This window comes from Brachyhypopomus gauderio, chromosome 5 (genome assembly GCF_052324685.1).
Source record: "Brachyhypopomus gauderio isolate BG-103 chromosome 5, BGAUD_0.2, whole genome shotgun sequence".
In the NCBI taxonomy this organism is placed as follows: domain Eukaryota; kingdom Metazoa; phylum Chordata; class Actinopteri; order Gymnotiformes; family Hypopomidae; genus Brachyhypopomus; species Brachyhypopomus gauderio.
Window position 1 is genome coordinate 34327896 of NC_135215.1, and position 22055 is coordinate 34349950.

The 22055-nt window shown below is 46.6% G+C and overlaps 1 protein-coding gene across 3 annotated transcripts; it reads left to right on the forward strand.

The window, feature by feature from the left end:
* Window positions 1–206: 206 nt before the first annotated feature.
* Window positions 207–21681, forward strand: glg1a (golgi glycoprotein 1a). Of its 3 annotated transcripts, XM_077007380.1 has the most exons (28): window positions 207–615; window positions 8212–8241; window positions 8607–8693; window positions 8783–8998; window positions 9460–9663; window positions 10428–10499; window positions 10656–10842; window positions 11192–11403; window positions 11572–11693; window positions 11838–11939; window positions 12468–12621; window positions 13199–13228; window positions 13669–13806; window positions 14061–14147; window positions 14323–14385; window positions 14551–14664; window positions 14873–14961; window positions 15137–15254; window positions 15365–15457; window positions 15891–16028; window positions 16601–16724; window positions 16867–17009; window positions 17132–17233; window positions 17335–17442; window positions 17531–17651; window positions 17781–17887; window positions 18154–18317; window positions 20838–21681. In XM_077007380.1, exons 1-28 carry the CDS (start codon window positions 265–267, stop codon window positions 20914–20916), a joined length of 3555 nt encoding a protein of 1184 aa, XP_076863495.1. In that variant the 5' UTR covers window positions 207–264; the 3' UTR covers window positions 20917–21681. The 3 variants fall into 3 exon arrangements, with proteins under 3 accessions (XP_076863495.1, XP_076863497.1, XP_076863496.1); XM_077007382.1 differs by having other exon boundaries at window positions 18154–21681; XM_077007381.1 differs by lacking the exon at window positions 13199–13228 and having other exon boundaries at window positions 208–615.
* Window positions 21682–22055: the final 374 nt, after the last annotated feature.

Here is a 22055-nt window from a genome sequence, read left to right on the forward strand (position 1 = left end):
TCTTCTAAAACTCTTGAGGACCATTTCCTATGCATCACCACGGTCTCTTTTGGTATGAGTTAGCAAAAAATATAAAGAAAAAATAAAGACAAGAATGAGAGCGCTATTAAATTGCTCCAAACCCTAAAATAACGACATTCAGCCGTATATCGAATAAGTCGCATCCGAACATCGCGTCTTTAATCGCCTCACGCCGCTGATTCGGTGTCGAGTGCGGAGGGAGCGGCGCGCCGTGCGCTCATATGTGGTCTACGTGGCCTCCACATGCCCGGCTGGAGTTCACCGAAGATGGCGCCTCCTGGACGTGTGCAGCGTCTCCTCCTGCTCGTCTCTCTCTCCGCTCGCCTCTACTTCGCTCACGGGATTAAATCGCCGATCAACACCAACGACAATTTACCGGACAATGCCGAAATCGCCAAGAACCCGGGCGGTCCGCTACAGGACGTGAAGCTGGCAGCCGTGGCCGGGGGGGCCGCCCCGCCGCCGCCGCGCCGCAGTAGCGGGTGGAAGCTCGCCGAGGAGGAGGCCTGCCGGGAGGACCTGGCCCGACTTTGTCCCAAGCACTCTTGGAGCAACAACCTGGCCGTGCTCGAGTGTCTGCAGGACCGCAAAGAGGTGAGGGCGACGGCGAGGCTCTTCGGGTCGCGTCTCCGGTAGTTTGTCCGCGCGGCGGCCCCAGCCACCGCGAGCAGCCGTGGGGAGGGTGGGTACCGACCGCTAGGCTGCGCGGCGGGCAGACAGGGCACCTCGTTTGCCGGTTGAATCACATCCGTCGTCGCTACTTTATGGAGAAGCTCGTTTATTTAAACACGTTTAAGTTGTTCGCTGGGTGGACGTGCGCTCGAAATGGTTTACAAACGTAAACAACGCCTCTTTTGTCGCTAACGCTAGCTAACGTTAGCCGCCACTGTAGCCGTGGCTAACTAGCTGCCTGACTGGCTAACTAGCCGCCTGACTGGCTGCCTAACTGCCTAGCTAGCTGCTAACTTGTATTTAAACGGTCGGTGTCCGTTTGAAATGGAGTCAACGGTTTATTTCTGCTCCTGTACGTTCCGTGTGGATCAGGCGAACGGCCGACGGCACTAAGACCGTTTAAAACCCCCCTTAGCCAGCGGGGTTAGCTGGCTATGGAGGTTAACGCTAGCACACGCGAGCAAAGTCAACGTTTTAGTTCGGCGTCATGTTGAAGAGATTGAAGTTAAACATTAAAGATGATGTTGGTCTAAAACCGCTCCTCTACCGGAGGTGTAACGGTGTGTGGGAACAGAAGTGTTTGTCTTTTATTTTTGTTGCTTCGTGGTAGCTGATCATTAGCGTCTGTAGCTCAATAGCTAGCATAGCTAGCTAGGATTTCTCAGACTTGAACCAGCGTCGTTTCTGACTTCTGAAGTAACTGCCATTACCAAAGTGTATTTAGTTCCTACAAAATATCTCAGTTTCTATCGACATATCAATGTGCGGGATTGGTGTTCTATAGTGTCGACGTCTCTGAATTGGTGTCGTGTCCATAATCTTGGTTTGGTTTGTGAAGAAAGTGTTGCTCGTCTCTTCTTTTTGTGAGGACATTTATGAGCGAATTGGGCAAATGTGTTGAATCACTGTTAGCTGTTCATGCGCCTTGGTTGTGACCTGTGATGTTTGCATCGTGTTGTTTCCTGGAACTGAAGTGTTGGGCTGTGACCGTACCCATCCTCACAATTGAAGGACAAAGACACACAGTGTTTGGTTGTACAACTTTGTCGACAAAAGGTGGTTGTTGACATTCATTTTTGTTAATCATCTGGCAGCAGTGTGTTCTTCATATCAGATGAGCTAAACAGGAAGTCACTAAGCCATGATCTGCAAAAGTTAGTGGTTCCCAAATCTAGTCATCTTTGTAAATGTTTACTGCTTTGAAAAGGTGAAACTGAATTATCATTAAAAAGCTGAGCTTGTGTGGTTTTGCCACAGGCCAGGGTAGTTGTTCAGGTTCAGATGTTATGAAAAAGGGTTCATGGTTTTTTTTTTCTTTGCCAAGGTAACATGAATCTGTATTATGTTTGATATTCAGGCCTGCTGGCAGAGTTATTGAATGTTCACTATATCTTGCTAGAGCCCTCATGTGATTACTGTACTGTATTGAACTCTAGCATTTATGCCACTTTAAATGTGACCTTGTCTATTGGCCTAATTTAGTTGATTACAGGTCTCCAAGTCTTTATATCTTGTGCTAAAATTACATATTTCTCTTGTTGCAGCAAATCTGTGTGCAGTTTAAATGTAGAAGTTCACTTGGCATTTGTGATATATTAAGTATTAAAGTTAATATATTTGAGTGTCAGGAGGTTCCACTTACAAGAGGTTCCAAGAATTAAATATTTTAGTTCTTGTGCAGTCCTACTGAACGCATCTTCATTGTGCTGAAATGTAGGCTAAGTCATCAATACCAATGAGGTCAAAACACGTTGCACTTTGATGGGATTTGGGTGTCATTTTTAGCAACAACATGGTATTTACCAGATCCTCCCACTCTTAAACTACACATTCAGTCTGTAGTCTGAGCTGTGCTGTTAGTGCCTGAACAATTTATCCAGGCACTGTTCACGCTAATTCTGAGCTGTTGAAGGTTTTTTGCGGATAGAGAGGTAAGAGGTGAAAATAAAGAGGAACAGTGGTAATGCTCATGGTAAGAGGAACTTGGTTCAGCGTTTTGGGCATGTGATTATTCTTTCTGCGTTTTTTTACTGTGTGTCTCCACAGCTACTGATGCAAGTTATTAGGTTCCAGCTGTTGCTAAACAATGTGTAGTCTATACAACGATCACATTTCCTCAGTCAGGTTAAATGTTGAATATTTGTTATGGTGCCATTCTGTGTATGTGGAACATCCTGTTTTTTTGACCTTTGGTCCTTGAACTAGCTCACACAAGTAGGATAACTTATTTTAGGCTGTTGCTAAGACTCCATGTAGTGTCAACACATAAGCTAAGAGTTTTTGTGTGTGAAGTTCAATCAGAATTAGCCTGTGCACATCTCCCTCATAGATCACCTCGTAAATATAATTCAAAAATACCAAAGCCTTGTTATTCATTAGAATACATTTAGAGTAATAGGAGTACAGAATTACATTTTCTCACACAGCTGTGAATGAGGGTAGAAACTGCTGTCACCTATGCTTGCAGCAAAGTGTCACCAGGCCATAGTTTTAAACTTGGGTTCGGACAAATATGCACAATAGTCCCAGCTCCTTCATACACAACTAATCTTAGTTTGTGGATTTGAGTGTCTGTGGCTTCTGTCTTAGACCCCGACTGTGAGACTGTGCCTGTGATCGAGAGACAGAGACCGATCTCAATTAAAATCCACTGGCCTGTAAATGTTTTAGTTCATGTCAGCTTTACTCATTCTTGAAGATGAACCTCTTTTGGATGCTGCTGGACCTCAAAGCCTTCATACCCTGTTATGATTAACCTTGTGAGGTATTTTTATTAGTATTAGTTACAAACAATGCAAATATGGTCTTCTCATCTAAAATTGTGTTCAAGTAGAACAGTGGTAGACCAATAAACCGATGTCCTCTGGTCTTGCACTTGAAGTAAGGTTCTACATTGTTTATTCTACTTTAAGGAATATGTTGCCTGAAACTACCTAATGGTGAAAACTGCAGAATAACCCTTAAAAATCCACCCTGTAAAATTACTTTAATCCCTTTTGCATAATACCTTCTAAATATTACGTTATTTGACAAAGCTGCTTGGATCTCCAGTGTAAATTTACCTCTGGCTTGGTCAATAGCCCAGCAATGAGAGCTACCATAACACCGGAGTGTGTTTAAACAGTGGCAAAGTTTATTTTTATGGTGACAGTTTATATAGTCCCCATCTAGAACTGTGTACCCTGCACCTGCTTTAATATGCACACATCATTAGGTGCACTCGTCTTTTCTGTGTGTGTTAGTCTGTCATGCACAGGATTTCAGTAACCGTCTACCTCATTCATCACTGGGGAGTGTCTGACCACTTACCACTGGTGGACTATTCGAAACAACTCAGTAACCGTAACATCATGGTAGTGTTTGTTGCATTGGTATAAATTGTTGACGTATTGAGCTTGTAGATGTCGGTATAAATACAGGGTTAGGAATCTAACACGCAAAAAAAAAATCAGGTCAACAGGCACTGTGTCCAGAAGCCAACTATTTCCAGATGGTTCCAGATGCACTGTAGTTTCTAATTGAACATGGTGTCTCTAATACACAAATGTTTCTTTAAAAAGCGGTATATGTAAAATTTATGAAGAAAATCACTCTGCTAAAAAGGTTGTAATTCTGGAGTTATTGAGCTAGTTGTTAACAAGCTTCAGTGAGTAGCTCATGGTCACCTCAGGTTTCCTTACAGGAGAAGTGGGTGCGTCCCGGTTCACAGTACAAGCTTCAGCACTTTGCCTTGCTAATCGGCCCTGCTACAATGGTCTGTGTGAAGAAATGACTAGACACGTTTGTGGCTACTCCAAACTGGGATGTATAATAAAGGCATGTGGATTTGGAAAGGAGAAATGCAAACACGTCATCGTCGTCCCCCTTTAACTGCAGTGTTCACTTGCAGAAGCCATTCCCATTGTGACAGCTTCTAGGAGCCCATGTGCATAACCACTACACAAAAATACACGCAGTTTTCCTCCAAGTTAGCATCATAGTCCATTAAGTTGGCATTAATGTTGCTGCCGTTAATTGTTTAAGCAGTTAATGAGAACAAGATTGCACCAAGGATGACTGACACAACACCAGTGTGTTATGTTTTGTTTGATTTTGATGTTTGCCTCCTGGACATCAAACTCTGTTGGGGCAGGGAGCAGTTACTGAGCTTGTGGAGTTGTCTAAAAAAATAAATAAAAAGCCTTCAGAGTGTTTGGAAATCCTCACTGGAGTTGGACCAGCAGGCATGCCCATAAGACTCAGGCTGTCTGAGATGGCCACGGACAGCATGCTATACCTCCCCAGCTTCCTGAGGCACAGAGCAGGCAGACGCACACAGTTCAGCAGCAAATCCATGTTTGTCAATGAATGCTCGAATACAGATGTCACACTAGTGTTATCATAGTAGTGTTACACCTTTTTTCATTAACTGCAAACCGTTCAACCCTCCCAGTTTCTTCTATCATTTTGCTGGCCAATTACATTCCACAGGACTTGCCAACCAGCGATACAGTTCTCTGATCAGGTAATGAAATTAAAGAGAGAGAATCCAGACTCGAGGCTCACCATTGTGGGAGATTTGAGCAGTGCAAACCTAAACAAGGAAATGCCACTTGTGCCACAAAAGAAGGAAACCTTTCTAATCATTGTTGCACCACTGTTGAAATGGCCGTCGTGCCACCACGTGCATGGTTCTGGGCGTTCTGTCCGTGGTGGTGTTCCCCCTCATCTCCTCACGCAGGCAGAAAGTCCCTTTGTCACAACAGCGAAAATGTGGTCCAAGGGAGACGCTATAAGGTTCACAGACGAGATGCACAGGACATGTACATGAACACTGTGACATCATACATAAGTTTCTGCAAGGACGGCTGAATTTAACAGAACAGGTGGGTGGCCTACAGTACCCAAACCGTGGTCTTCAGTGGAACTTGGACAGCTTCAGAGGGCATAGGAGGCAGCCACATTCAGCAGTTGGGACAGATCTCTCTAAAGAGAAGCCAAATACAGACTGGAGGAAGGGAATAAAGCAACAAAGAAAAGAAGACTCAAAGCTGAAAGGTACATTGCTGCCAGCAACCCAACTTCAGTCTGGAGAGGCCTCAAAGAGATTACTAACTACAAGGTGAGAAACTTCTCCCAAATAACCGCAAAATCTCCAATGACCCAAATGAGTTCTACTGCACATTCAATTCATAAAGGACAATCTTCACCTTTCCTCTGCCGGTCTGCCCCCTCCCCCACAAGCAGGAAGTTAACAGGCATTTAACTTCAGAAGGTGTGAAAAAACCCTGAGGCCTGACGTACGCTCTCTATCCACCCTGAAGCACTGCTGTTATGAGCTACCACCAATGATCTCAAACGGTTCCTGCATGCTTCAAAACATCCTGTAGCCCTGACCTAATTTATCATAAAGGTCTTTTGAGGGTCTGGTCCCAGCTCGCATGAAGGCCGTCACAAATCCTTTGCTGGATCCCTTGCAATTTGAATACAGGGCTAACGGAGATGTCAATGATGCGATCAATATAGCCCTGCAGTTCATTCAACAGCATGTCAACAGTCCTGGGATCTACGACACACTTCTGTTTGTGGACCTCCGCCCGGCTTTCAATACTGCAGGTCAGACTGTCCCAGCTGTCTGTGCCAGATCACCATGTGTGAGTGGATGGAGGTACAGAAGACAGCAGGTGTGGCAGCACACCGCAGACCCCCACAGCCTCAGCACTGACCATGAAGATGACCGTGTCTCTTAAAGAACCAGCCGTGGAGATCCTGATGTCTGCAGGTGAAGGTGCTGTGATGGGCATGACTGCCAACTAGGGTTGAGCAGTATTGATCTTTTACATACCATCAGATTATACGGCGGGATACGGTATTACCGGGTTTGTGCAGGTGGGGGGTTGTTTGTGACTGAGGGATTAATAACTAAAGTGCACTAAACTAAACTACCTGTAACCTTGGGAGACAAGACCAGGATGCAGAGACAAGATCAAGTTGAAATGTCTTGCGTTTCTTAACAACACTGTGGTAATACACTCTTGACACTTGCAGGACAGTCAGACAACAACTGACCAAGACGTAGACAACACGCACACTTAAATATGAGAACATAAACACGTGTGTTACGTCGTGCAATACACAACGTTAACAAGACAAAAGACAAACGATACAGATAACATAACCGAACACGTACACGCTACATAACCCACGCGAACACAACACTTTATTTAAGATGAAAGAGCTAACGTTGGTTTTCACCAGTACACACACAATAACCATGATGGCGGTAGTTAAGTAGTTTACTACAGAACTATACTATATTATATTTGTCCCAGGTTTTTTTTTTTTTGCCTGGTAAACTAACTGCTTCACCTCGTCAGGGTTGGTCAAGCTACAAGCAGCTAACAGCATTGCCTGCTGTGCTGAGCAGTCACTCTGATGGTTCACTCGTGCCGCACGTTTTTCTCTTGGCCAACCTCGACATCATCGAGAAGCAGGTTTTGTTTAAGCGGGTGTTCATCCTCGTTAACTATCGGGTCACCACCATAAGTAGAAAGCTCAAATGCTGCGTGATCCTCTGCAGATGTTTGGGTGATCCTTGGGTGTGAAGGCTGCTGCTATTTCCTACAGGAGGCTGCCCGAACATGCTTTCATTTTGAACAGTTCAAACTGCACGTCAGGAATTCCTGCGTGTGCGTGATTATAATATTTGTATAATCTCAATAATCACATTTATGGATATCCATACTTGGCTGCCATTCATGGCTCTTTATAACACTTATTTGATCTGGATTCTCTTTATTGTATTTAAATTTTGCCATAAACACATACAGTCTAACGGTGTGCTTCTCAGGCCTGTTTAGTATGTTACATACATTTGTGCGCTCACTAAGATGAATTCTTTGTATGAATAACATACTTGGTGGAATAAAGTTTTTCTGAATCTGGTTACACAACTCTAGTCATTTTGTAATGTTTGCATCCTTTAGAAGAGCAGCAGGATCCTCTCTGAACTGTGATGGTGAGTGAGACCTGAACACAGAGGGCTTTGGAGAGTGAAAATAAACTGTTGAAACTGGAATCCAGGTTGAGGGTCACATGCTCCATTTCCCAGGGAGTTGGCTAATGAGTTTCTGTGTTGTTTTGAAGAGATTGTTGCTGTAGCAGGATGGCTTGTTTTACTTATGTGATGGGTTATTTTCACTGCAGCTTGCTTGGAACCGGTTCTACATCTGAGTGTGGGTTGCCTCGGGACTGAACACGTGGTGACTCTGCTTCCTCGATCACTTTTACTGCAGCGGGGAATAGCAACGATAGTTCAGGGAAACGGCCAATTAAATGGAGGTTTATGTAAAAAAAAAAAAAATGTTAATAAATTGAACAAAAATTGTGAAGCAGTTTTGCTTATGGTGATCTGTGTATCAGTTGACTACAAGTTGGGTGTCTTTCTCCTTTCTTGATTCCTGTAATCTGAACAGACTCCGTATAACCCAGCATTGTTCTCCCCTTTAACCAGCTTGTGTTTCTCCCTTTGCCCTGTAGGAGACCGAGCTTGCATCCGACTGCAACCACGTAAGTCTCAGTTCACGTGTGTGTGTGTGTGGTCAATCATGTACCAGATGCACGTTAACCCGAAAGGGCGGGAATGAGGGGCACGTGTGCTAGCAGTCACGTTAATGTCACGTTGATCCATAGTCCCAGAGTAACCATTCTGATGTGAGGAGTGTTAAGGCCCTGTGTGTGCGGCCTTTCAACAGCCGACAAATGAGTGTGCGTGCCCTTAGGGCTGAAGTCTGAATTGATTACTTATTTTATTCTAAGTTTATACTTAGTTTAGTTTAAGGATTACTTAGTGGTTTATTCAAAAGACCAAATTCTGCTTTTTTTTTTTTTTTTTTTTTTTTTTTTTTTTTTTTTTTTTTTTTTTTTTTTTATAGCTCCTGTGGAACTACAAACGGAACCTGACGACGGACCCAAAGTTTGAGTCGGTGGCCGTGGAAGTGTGTAAAAGTACACTGACCGATGTGAGTTCAAGTGATATTTTAGTCCTTTAAATAGACGCAAGTCGTTGCTGTTTCGGTTGTAAAGATTTCGAACGTTGCGGTGATTCCAGAATAAAGAATGTGCAGGGGAGGAGCGGGGGAAAGGCTACCTGGTGTCCTGCTTGGTGGACCACCGCATCAACATCACCGAGTACCAGTGCAACCAGTACATCACCAAGATGGCCACCATCATCTTCAGCGACTTCCGCCTCATCTGCGGCTTCATGGACCGCTGCTTGGACGACATCAACGCGCTTCACTGTGGCAGCGTCAGCACCGGCGAGAAGGTGGGCCTGCACTCTCCAAACGAAGCCTGGCCAATACCGGTATTATGTACGTGCAGAGATGTGGCCTTGAAGTAGGACAGATTAGACCAGTGACTGGGGCTGGATCTCCAGACACCACGCCAGGGTTTATCCGTTGTTGTGTCTCGTAATGTTCCTGTCTGAAGACTTGATTTAAAGTGCGGAGAGAAGAAAACACCCTTTAGAAAAACTGGTTCTAAATCAAGTGGCCATTTTGCAGTAAATATGGACCTGAAACTGCTCATTTGACTCGACAGTCAGCACACCGAAACCTCACAGTGTGTTGCCACACACGCATTTGTACATATGTACAGAGAAATTACATATGGTTTGCTTGATCGAGCCATGAAGCAGATGTTTAATTAGTTAAATGTTAAGTTACTTAAGTACTAACGGCGGGTTATAGTTTCCCACTTATCCCTCGCGTGCTTTCTGTCTGCCAGGACGTGCACTCTCAGGGAGAGGTGATCGCGTGTCTGGAGAAAGGGCTGGTGAGTGAGGTGGAAGACCGGGCCGACCACTACGTTATTAAAGAAGACTGTAAGAAGGCCATCATGCGCGTGGCGGAGCTGTCATCGGACGACTTCCACCTCGACAGACACCTCTACTTCGCCTGCCGAGACGACCGCGAGCGCTTCTGTGAAAACGTGAGTTCGCACGCTCGTGCGTACGTGTTAACGTGTTAGCAGTGCGAATGCTTTCAGATGTGTAATGTTTCTAAAAGAAGATTCCAGCAGTAAACACCAAAGCGTAAATGTCTTCAGTGTTCAGGATAAGTCTTTGCTAATGGCTTGGTATTGGATGAAGTTGCGATGCTAGTATGACCTCCCATAGACTGAATTTCCCATTCGTGGGATCAATAAAGGTTTATCTAGACCTCCACAGTACGAGGTTCAAGATCATGAAATACCATTAGGAACTCTAATATACTGCTAGTGTAACAGGTATAACACCTGAGCATTTAGTTGTCTGTTATGGTAGACCTAACAAAGAACTAGCTGTATAGTTTTTAATTGACTTGAAATTACATTTACATTTGGCAGTCACTCTCCAGAGTGACTCACACATTTATCATGGTGGCATTGTGTGTGCTCTCGAAGTAGAACCAGTGGTGTTGGTGTAATGTTTAGAGATGAAGAGATGTTCAACTTGATGAACAACTCTTGAGTATGGCAGATCATATAAATATGGGTTTGCTTCAAACATGCTTGTTTATGTAAGAAGGTTCACAATCACAAAAGTCGATTCTGTTACTAAGGAAGCTGTTACTATAACTTGGGGCTCAAATGCATTTTTAATAATTCTCCATATGCCTTGAGGACCCTAAGCTGTTGAACTGTGTATAATTGCAGTCCAGTGCTGGCATTGACACGAATGAAGGAATGTGCATGAATCTGATTTTGTCGTTTAGACTCCTGCAGGAGAGGGCCGAGTCTACAAATGTCTCTTCAACCACAAGTTTGAGGACAGCATGTCTACAAAGGTATTTACAATAACTACTGTGGTCTGTGATGTATCTCGCAGCATTGATTATTCACCTTGTGTACAAGAGTTGCTGGTTGCTGGTGCCAGTCTGTTATTGTGTGTGTGTGTCTGTGCCAACCGACGGGCGTACTGAACGCGCTCCTGTGGTCTCCAGTGTAGGGAAGCGCTCTCCACCAGGCAGAAACTGATCGCGCAGGACTACAAGGTCAGCTACTCACTGGCCAAAGCCTGCAAACAGGACCTGCGTAAATACCGCTGCAACGTGGACACCACCCTGCCCCGAGGGAGGGAGGCCAAGCTCTCCTACCTGCTGCTATGCCTGGAGTCGGCCGTCCACAGAGGTAGGCGTCTGCCTGGCCCTCGGGGCGGGGGCAGCTGGAGGAGTACTAGTTGTTTTTGTTTGTTTGTTTGTTTGTTTGTTCTCTGTTAAGCTGGACCCGTTCACAGTAACACATTTTCGAGTATTTGTCAGCACAAGTGCTAATGGTGTTGGCAGCTTTTCTGCTGTGCACTGTGATGACTGAAGATTAGGAGATTTGTGCACAGGACTTGCTTCCTCCTTACCGTTCTAAAACGGCAGGTGTACACAGTAATCTGTGTATAGCAGCCAGTGGACGAGTGCCCGTATATGTGAGGGTGTAGGTGTGTGTCCAGGTTCTAGCTGAGTCTTGTTGTGTGTCGGCGTGTCAGGGCGCGTGGTGAGTGGCGAGTGTCAGGGCGAGATGCTGGACTACAGGCGTATGCTGATGGAGGATTTCTCCCTGAGCCCCGAGATCGTGCTGCACTGTCGCGGCGAGATCGATACGCACTGCTCCGGCCTGCACCACAAGGGCCGGACCCTCCACTGTCTCATGAGGGTCTCGCGAGACAAAGGCAGCATGGACACCCTCTGCCAGAAATCCGTGAGTTCACTTAAGCCGCTCGTCTTGGCACACGGGACGGCTCGGCGACGGGGCTGTGTCTCGAGAACACGCACGTTAACGAGCCTCGAAGAGCGGAGGTGGTGAATCATTGTGTCGCTGTGACCAGGGCTGTTTAATAACCGATGGCTGTACAATGTTTGCCCTCAGCTTCAAACCTTGATCCAGGAGACGGACCCCGGGGCAGATTACCGGATCGACCGGGCTCTCAACGAGGCGTGCGAGTCAGTCATACAGACGGCATGCAAGCACATCCGTAACGGAGACCCCATGTGAGTGCGTGAGCTGAACCTCGGCCCGTAGTAGTCACACACGGGCTGGTTTGTGATCTGCTGCGTTTACTTACTGCAGCCAGACGACGTGGGTGAGGTTCACGTGTGGTAACGTGTGGCTGTGTTGCGCCCATGCGTGTGTAGGATCCTGTCGTGTTTGATGGAGCATCTGTACACTGATAAGATGGTGGAGGACTGTGAGCGCCGTTTGCTCGAGCTGCAGTACTTTATCTCCAGGGACTGGAAGTAAGTGACCAACGCCATCACGTTTGTCATTTTCAGAACATTCACCGTTACAAGTGATGTTTGAGTAGTGAGTACCTTCATCTGTTTGACATCAGGCATCATTATGATTGACCAGTTTGTTCATGTGCACATTACCTTGTCCAAGAATCATCGTAGTTACTAAACACGTTGGAGAGTCAGTTCTCACTCTCTTACTCATATTCTCTCCTCTGTGTTTCACGGTACCTATGTATCGATGCAAAAGCTAAAAAGGATACATTTTACCAGTACCACCAAATATTATTGAATAATTATTTATTAATTCTGTAATGTTCTGTAAGACTCCTCTCCATCCTCACCGGGAATTTGAGCTTCTGGGATTAATAAGCAGCTGGTTTGAAATAGACTAGCATTGTCTGAAAAAGCTATAGTGTTGTGTTGGGCACAAAGGAAGTGTACACATTCTCCAAAATATTCCCACCCAAGCACCATTTCTTTCTCTCTCTCTCTCTCTCTCACTCACTCACTCACTCACTCACTCACTCACAGGTTGGACCCAATCCTGTACAGGAAGTGTCAGAATGATGCCGCCCGTATCTGCCACACTCACGGCTGGAATGAGACCAGTGAGTTCATGCCTGCTGGTGCCGTGTTCTCCTGTCTGTACCGTCACGCCTACCGCACCGAGGAGCAGGGTCGCCGGGTGAGCGCACCACACACACCACGCCTCCCTGTGTCCGCATGCACAGGACCCGCTTAACTAACACTTCTCTGGGAAGTAGAGACTAGAAGTTGTTTGTAGTCGATGGGATGAAAGTGTTTTGGATTTTTAAATATTTGGATATTTATATTTACTGCTTTAGTTTATTTGATATTTTGATGGGCAAATTGAGATGTTTAGGTAAGCGAAAATTTACAAAGTTGCAGTCATACTGGATCATTTTAATTGCGGTCCGTGTGTGTGTGTGTGTGTGTGTGTGTGTGTGTGTGTGTGTGTGTGTGTGTGTGTGTGGGATTGAACTGTGTGCTGTTTTTGTGTGAACGCTGGCTCTTAATGCATGTGACCAGCTGGGTTAGAAGTGGGGGAATCTGCTGAGCTAAGTCCATACATGAATGGCAAAGGCACCTGACCAGGCACATGGCCAAGCCTGCTAGACTTGTAGAAAGGTCTTCAAAACCTGATACTTAATGTGTGACAAACGTTTCAGTGGCTGTCGTGTGTAGTTGATGTAAGAACACTGGAGAAGCCTTTCTAAGCCTAACCTCACATTTAACTGCAGGACTCCTCTGAGCAGCAGGGTGATGCTGGTGTAAGTATGGTGTTTGTAGTACTGTTACTCTCGTGTAGGTGTCCCCGGGACAAATGATGCATGCTGTGGTGGACCAATCAAAATGAGTAACTATTTTCAGCCTTTGGAAGTATCAAAAAATTTGCAAAGACTGAAATAATCAAGCTTCGGAGTTGAATCTTTAATTGATTGTGATTGGTGTGGGAAGTGGGATTTGTCTGGCTAATCATAAAGTTGGATGTGTTCAGTCTTGTTCCAGCTAGTGTGAAGTACATGTCTGTCTCACTTTCTGGTTGGACTGTGTGAGCATAGTTATTTCCTGCAGTAGTAATTTGGGTGCAAGACCACTGGAGAGAAAATTGAGACCAGATTTCGCGTCTGTGCCCAAATGCGAACGCTTGTACGAGTGAGTGAAGCGTCACTGTATATTATTTAGCTCATAAGCGTCGTCTTTTCTCCAGTTATCTCGAGACTGTAAGACGGAAGTACAGCGTATCCTCCACCAGAGGGCGCTGGACGTGAAGCTGGACCCGGACCTGCAAAAGCGCTGCATGACCGACCTGGGCAAGTGGTGCAGTGAGAAAACGGAACCAGGCCAGGTCAGCCAACCAAACACACCTGTGTAGTTTAATACAGTGAGACACGCAGGGGAGGAGCGTCACGGCCATACAAGTTGTGTGTCATATCCAAATACATGCAGTAAAGCCCAATCGTAGTGAATCTACAGGCCGAGTAAAATCATCACTTTCAAAACCATATCTTTGTGCTTCCTCACTTGGTAATAGTTGTGATCAGTTTGGTGAGGGTGGTGTTAGTTTCTAACCCTCGTTAAGCTCTCCGCTGTGGCCTCCAGGAGCTGGAGTGTCTTCAGGATCACCTGGAGGATCTGGGCACAGACTGCAGGGATGTGGTGGGTAATCTCACCGAGCTGGAGTCTGAGGTGAGGAGCCCTCTCCACTTGTGTGTGTGTTGTGGCGAGAGCCCTTACTGTAATGATGCAATGCTCTCCCTCCACACTGCGCTTGTGTGTTTGGCTTCCGTTTGTCAGCGCTCTGTGGTTTTGTGACCTAGGTGTATTTTCCAAGTTATATTTAGTCCTCTTTTTGGTCTCTCAGGACATTCAGATTGAAGCCCTGCTGATCCGAGCATGTGAACCAGTCATCCAGTCCCACTGCCACGTAAGTCGACCCGTCCCAAAACCGCTCCCCTACGCACACATCCTGGACGCCGCCGAAACCATGTCACCAACGTCCTGCCTTGCAGGCCTTCACGGATGTTCTTCACCTCCTCCTCGTGCGTTTCCCTCTCACTCACGTTCGTCCTCTCACCCCTGTGTGTCGTAGGAGGTAGCAGATAACCAGATAGACACCGGGGATCTCATGGAGTGTCTTGTGCTTAATAAACACCAGAAGGAGATGAATGAGAAGTGTGCAGTTGGAGTCACCCACTTTCAGCTGGTAACTTCAAACTCCGTCTTGTATCTCTTGCGCTACTCGAATCTCCTGACGAGTCACTTTTTTTATTCTCAGCATACACTGAATACGTAGATGCTCCTTTAAAGACTTAAAGGCGTCCTTAAAAAAACCATGTAATCTGATTGTCTAAGGGCGATGATGAGAAGGGGATTATATTTAACTGCTGTTCACTCCATCATGCTCTGCTCAGATCCAGATGAAGGATTTCCGGTTCTCTTACAAGTTCAAAATGGCCTGCAAGGAAGATGTTCTCAAACTGTGCCCCAACATTAAGAAGAAGTGAGTGCAGACCTGCCCGTCATTTTTAACACCTCTGCTTAGAAATGTACATTTGCGGATGTATATTTCTATACGTGCGTTTGAGGGTTCATGTTCTTGGACAGTGTGTGCTTGGATAGGCCATTAACGCCTATGGTGGAGTAATGGTGGAGTAATGGTGTTGGTGCACCTGCAGGGTGGACGTGGTGATCTGTCTGAGCACCATGGTCAGGAACGACACTCTACAGGAGGTGAAGGACCAGCGCGTCTCCATGAAGTGCCGCAGACAGCTCCGGGTGGAGGAGCTGGAGATGGTGAGAAGATCCCCCACATGACATCACTTCCTGTCACACACTTCCACCGGAACCGAGCGCGTGTCTCTGCGGCGTGGTGTCCTGTAACTGTTGTTGTTGTCCTGCTGCAGTCGGAGGACATTCGTCTGGACCCGGACCTGTATGACAGCTGTAGGCAGGACATTAAGGATCACTGTCAGAACGTGGCGTACGGCAACGCTCAGGTGCGTGTTTGGGGGAGTGCCTGTAGGGAGAGGCGTTATGTGCACGGGTGGGGTGACATGATAACGGGCCTGCACGGCAGTCAGAGGAGAAGGGTATATAGGACTAGTATTAAAGCTGAGCTTAAGTTAATAATAGTGTTTAGCAACCTTGTTGGTTTGGGTTGTCTGGATGTGAAAGTGATGTTGCCGACCATAACGTGTACATGCTGAGGCCGGCGATTTAAAACAGAAAATCTGATATTTCTGTATACACTGTACTGACGATTACCTGTGGGAGAAATAATGTAGGTAATTGTCACCAGGTTCCCACTGTTTGTGTGTGTGTGTGTGTGTGTGTGTGTGTGTGTGTGTGTGTGTGTGTGTGTGTGTGTGTGTGTGTGTAAAGCACCCATCTGTGTTTCCATGTGATGTGTTGGGCGTTTGTGTCCTGCAGGTGATCGAGTGTCTGAAGGACAATAAGAAACACGTGAGCCAGCGCTGTCACCAGAAGCTCTTTAAGCTGCAGGAGACGGAGATGATGGACCCTGAACTGGACTTCCAGCTCATGAGAGTGTGCAAGCAGATGATCAGGGTGAGCAGCGTGCACACGTGATGCTGGCCAGAGTGAGAATGAAGAGTCCGCACTACACGTGTCGTGCTCAGCGCTCAACGTGGTGCTGGTGTAGTGTGCTCACAAGGGCACGGTGTGGCCGGTCTGTAACCTGTGAGTGAGTGAGTGGAGTGACCGTGAGGTGTGTTAACGGTGAGGGGTGTTAACGGTGAGGGGTGTTAACGGTGAGGGGTGTTAACGGTGAGGGGTGTTAACGGTGAGGGGTGTTAACGGTGAGTGGAGTGACCGTGAGGGGTGTTAACGGTGAGGGGGGTGTTAACGGTGAGGGGTGTGTTAACGGTGAGGGGTGTGTTAACGGTGAGGGGTGTGTTAACGGTGAGGGGTGTGTTAACGGTGAGGGGTGTGTTAACGGTGAGGGGTGTGTTAACGGTGAGGGGTGTGTTAACGGTGAGGGGTGTTAGCGGTGTGGGGTGTTAGCGGTGAGGGGTGTGTTAACGGTGAGGGGTGTGTTAGCGGTGAGGGGTGTGTTAGCGGTGTGGGGTGTGTTAACGGTGAGGGGTGTGTTAACGGTGTGCTGCTCTGTGGTGGTTCAGCGGTTCTGCTCAGAGGCCGACCCCAAGAACATGCTGCAGTGCCTGAAACAGAACAAGAACAGTGAGCTCATGGACCCAAAATGCAAACAGATGATCACAAAAAGACAGATCACCCAAAACACAGGTACTTCCTTAAACACCACACACACACACACACACACACACACACACACACAGATCATCACAAAAAGACAGATCACCCAAAACACAGGTACTTCCTTAAACACCACACACACAGCCTCCTGACACTCCTCCCGTGCCTCCAGACTACCGCCTGAACCCCGTGCTGAGGAAGGCCTGTAAGGCGGACATCCCCAAGTTCTGCCAGCAAATCCTGAACAAAGCCAAAGACGACGACGAACTGGAGGGGCAGGTGGTGTCCTGCCTTAAACTCAAATACGCCGACCAGGTGTGTGTCCGGATCTGCTCACACGCTGCACCACGCTGCACCACGCTGCAGTCCCGCACTGGAGGCCTCGGTGGTTTTGTGCTGTTGCACGTGTGGTTGTGACTCTGTTGTAATGTGTGCAGCGTCTTTCTCCGGACTGTGAGGACCAGATCAGGGTGATTCTGCAGGAATCCGCTCTGGACTACAGACTTGACCCACAACTACAGCTGCAGTGCAGTGACGAGGTCAGTCCGCGTGTTTGTGATCAGCTCCGTCTTATTACAGCGTGATGCGGGACCGTAAGTGCACGTACGGGAGCGCCGGGTGACGTGTGTGTGTGTGTCAGATCCCTCGGCTGTGTGCGGAGGAAGTGGCGGCCCAGGAGCAGACGGGTCAGGTGGAGGAGTGTCTGAAAGTGAATCTCTTAAAGATCAAACATGAAGGCTGCAAGAAGGTGCACAAGTCCTCCTCCCACAGTCTCCATTACTGTCCCATAACCTCGCTGCTGTGTGACTTCATACCGTGTGTGTGTGTGTGCGCAGGAGGTTCTGAACATCCTGAAGGAGAGTAAGGCCGACATATTCGTGGACCCCGTGCTGCACACGGCCTGCGCCCTGGACATTAAGCACCAGTGCGCTGCGATACCGCCAGGCAGAGGACGACGTGAGTGCACAGACCAGTCTCCCAGCTCCGCGTGTGCCGGGCGCCCCATCCACGTGCTGACGGGCCGTGTGTGTGTGTGTGTGTGTGTGTGTGTGTGTGTGTGTGTGTGTGTGTGTGTGTGTTCCTCAGAGATGTCCTGCCTGATGGAGGCTCTTCAGGACAAGCGCGTTCGGCTGCAGCCCGAGTGTAAGAAGAGACTGCAGGACCGTATCGACATGTGGAGCTACGCTGCCAAGGTAGAGGTCTACCATAGGGAAGGTGGTCTACAGTAGGTCTGGCACTTCCATACAGACCACCCAACAATCCCTTATAGGCGTACATGATTCAGAAGTACAAGTAGTTGATAAAAGTGCAAGTGTGTGTGTGTGTGTGTGTGTGTGTGTGTGTGTGTGTGTGTGTGTGTGTGTGTGTGTGTGTGTGTGTGTGTGTGTGAAGCATGCATTGCTCACTAATCGCTTCTGTGTTCTGTATCGATGTTGCTCCCTCCTGTTTTCTCCTGCAGGTGGCGCCAGCGGAAGGCTTTTCGGACCTAGCCGGTCAGGTGCTCTCCTCCCCGGCTAAGAACTACATCCTGAGTATGATGAGCATGTGTGTGGTGCTGCTCTTCCTCATGGGGCTCCTCTGTGGTCGTATCACCAAGCGCGTCACCCAGGAGCTGAAAGACAGGTAGAGAGGGCCACCAGGGGCACGAGAAGTGGGAAGACCCCCGTCCTCTCGGCCTCCTGCCCCGGAGGGGGGCAGCAGAGCGTGCTCCTCTCTGCCCTAGAACCAGCTCCAAACACCTACCCACCCACTTGTGACGGGGCCCTGAAAATGGCCCTGCGAAGAGGGGGGGGGGGCCGAGACTGAAGCTCTGTGTGTTTCCTGTCACTGGCGTTGGCCACGTTGGGACCTGATTTTATCCTCTTCGCACTCTTCGTCATCGTTTTCTGACTGCATTATTCTGGCATCATCATCATCATCTGCTTCTGTGACTGGACCTGCCTGCTCTGGACCTACGTGTGTGTGTGTGTGTGTGTGTGTGTGTGTGTGTGTGTGTCACCTGTCTATTGGCACGCCCTGTCTCTCTCTTTTTACAGCTTTCTCCATGTTGTTGTGGCTCCTGTTGCATTTCTCTTCTCCATGTGCATATGGTGTATTTATTGTTGATGCTTCGGCTGTGTTGGGTGTTGTACTAGGAGTTTTTACATGTGTGTGTGTGTGTGTGAGCGCTCCTTCATTGTGTGATGAGGTAGCAGGTTTGTGCTACGAAACTGCAGAAATGTTTGTGTGTGTTGGGGAGGTCCTCACACACTGCAGCTGCACATGGTGTCTGAGGGATTTCTTACTAGGTTCACACGTGCGACAGGGTTGCAGTTACACTAGATGATGATGTTTGCAGGCCTTTTTAACATGCATTATTTCATTCACGAATTTACATTAACAAATGTTCTTCCTTGGAGTCCAGTCACAACACACAATTTGAGCAATTGCTGTGATGCATCAGCTAACTGAAAGGACACGGAGTAATTGTGTTTCTTGCTTTATACTATTGTTTTACTTGACATGTCTGACGCTGATGAAGGGAGTGTACTGCTTATCAGAATGGGTGGACACCATTAGTGATTAGCTCATTGCAGAAGTAAAAAAAAAACTATTCTCACCTTATAATTCCTAATTGTGCAGCCCAAGTGTGTGTGTGTGCACGCGTTCAAGCGTGGATGTGTGTGTGTGTGCGCGCGTGAGCAAGCATGCAGCATATTCCCGTTAAGACTGAATAAAAAATCTGTTATATTTGTGCACAAGAGTCAAAGACTAAATATCCTGTTTGCGTCTACTTAGTTTTATGGGAAAAGTTTATTTTGTTTTGTTTTGGATGTGAAGAGGACTACCTGTATGTTTTTGTTTTGGGGGGGGGGGGGGGGTTTGTTGAGGTTTGGGTTGTTGACAAATAGAGACACCAGACATGAGACTTGTTTCTCAATATATTCCCATATACTGATATCCAAAAAAAAAAAAAAAAAAGTTCTCATCTGAGCCAACGGGGAGTGGGCATTTAGGACTCTTAATTTGAAGTATTCTAGACTAGGTAAAATAAAAAATCTTTATGAATATTATTCCTTGGCCTGGACTGCAGGTTGCTCTGCCTAGCGGTTCTGGACCTGCTCCCTGTCTCACAAGAACAGGGGGGATCCCCAGTGGTTTTTAACACCAGCCAGGGTTTACGGTTTGTGGGGGTTATTATTATTATTTTTTTGTTTTTTATATTTTTTTCATGCTCGTATTTGCTGTGGGTTTAGTTGGTCAGATGTTTGACGCGTATGTATGTATGCAGCTTGCTATCTAGAGTTCTTATAGTGCCATGTGTAAAGACCCTCGAGTCCTCCTCGCAAAACACATTGTGCTGCAATGTACATCACGTGCACATTTATTGTGTGCGTGCTTGCTTAGCTGTTTCCTTACATAATGTTCGGTGTTGGATCATGGCCTTAATTTATTTTTATGTTAAGATTTGGTTTTTGTTTTGATTTGTAATGATCAGAATGTTTCTGGTTGCCTTGTTCTCTGCATCTCCTGGTACTAGTTTTGCGCGTTGCAGTTTAGCGGTGGACGAGCGAGATACATGCTAGCTTCGGTCCTCTCGTCTCTGAAGTTGTGGAGGATCTTGTAGTAGACGAGTTCAGCATGCCATGAGTTTTGAAATGTTGGTTAAATGGCTACACGGCATTAGTCGTGACCTCATCTGCAGAACGTTCTTCCCAACATCATCTCCTCCATGGCCCCATGCTCATCAACCACTGTTCGCCCCAACAATTACCAACACAAGCTGCTGTTGCCTAGAACTCATGGCAGACCTCTGGTAGCTCGTGGCCGTCTCAGATTTAGAAAATAGACAAAGCTTCACAAGTTTGCACCTATTAAAGTCCAAGTTCAAACCTGTTCACACTTTCACGCTTGGGTGATGGATGAAATCACTCAACCAACCGCTATAAAAGGACGGAGCTGTTCAACAGTGTCCGTCTGCCTGGAGGTTCTCCGGGAGGGGGGGGTGAATGTAGAGGGAGGGGGCGGGTCCTTTCTGACCGTGGTGGAGATTTGTGGCTCTGCTCTGGGGTGTGGGGAGTGTACTGTCCATATTCTGTATATAGATGTGATTTTACAGAAGAATCTCTGCCTCAGTTTTGTTCTTTCTTTTTTTTCTTGTAGAAAACTTGGACATCCTTGTACAGTTAATGGTTTACACTCGCAGGCAAGAAAACGTAAGGACTACGCACCCCTTACCTGATCATAACTATTGGTATTATAAACACTCATGGCCAATTACTATTGCTCTGTTGTGACTTGCTTATTTCTTTTTAATGCCAATTCAAATCTTAATTTAAGACTGTTAATGTAATTCCAAAAACTAAGTTAAAAAACATCGAGCTGGAAATCTGAAATGGAAGGCCTGGTCCACTGAATATTCACCTCTCCATTTTCAGATTTCATCAGTATTAACTGGTCTTAGCTGTGCATATTTTGCCATTAGTAGTGTCTGTCCTGTGATAACAAATGGGGCAACCGCTCTTGCACAGTCTGCAGCCAAAAGGTAGACTTGGGCTTTGTTCTGTGTGAGGTTTTTTTATTTTTATGTTTGTATTTTATTAGTAGTAGTATAGGTTTGTTTGTTTTTTGAGGGGGTGAATTTAGCACTGGAAATGCCATTTGATATTTGCCTGGTGATCGGGCCCCTTCAGACGAGTGCTGTGTGAAAACTACACAGGTGCTTACTGTCTGCTGTCTGTCTCTCCCTCCGGCTGAGGAAACACAGTTCTTAGAAAACCTGCAATGTGGCAGTGATGCATTTTAGGTTTATGGGGCTCTTTTTTCCCCCCCTTCTATGTCTTATTAAAAGTATTTCCCCTAAAATCTAATGAAGCAAATCTAATAAATCCATGTATTATACAAGTCCACTGCATTTCTTTTTCTTTTTTTGTTTGTTTCTTGGGGTTTTTTGGTATGTACAAACTGAATTGGAGAATTGTTAATAAAATCAATTTCCTGGTTTGTATTTTGGACTTAATATTTTTAACTACACTTGAAATTTATCTCTGGGCTTAACAGTTCGGTTAGATGCTTGTAAAGAAATGTAAATGTAAATTCTCATTTTAAATCCTCTGTACCATAAATTAAATCTGATTACAGCATCTCATCAGAATTCATTGGTCCCCCTGTGAATACTAGTTGTTCAATACAGAACCTGTTGTCTTGCGTGCACAGGCGAGCGTGTATGGAGCCTGGTGGGTTGGGGGTGGGGTGGAGGAGTACTGGGTGTGGTTGTGTGGGTCTGTGTGTGCGAGCGTTGGCCTTGTTTGAATACTTTATATAGCTCTGTGCACTCTTATAAGATGTGCATTGAGAACAGGTCTGTGGTTTGGCACCATG

Bases quoted from the DNA above. Each gene is read 5' to 3' on its own strand.
- glg1a (XM_077007380.1), top strand. From the start codon at position 265: ATGCCCGGCTGGAGTTCACCGAAGATGGCGCCTCCTGGACGTGTGCAG. The intron at 616-8,211 runs GTGAGGGCGACG...TTTGCCCTGTAG, and splicing joins GTCTGCAGGACCGCAAAGAG to GAGACCGAGCTTGCATCCGA. The intron at 8,242-8,606 runs GTAAGTCTCAGT...TTTTTTTTATAG, and splicing joins TTGCATCCGACTGCAACCAC to CTCCTGTGGAACTACAAACG.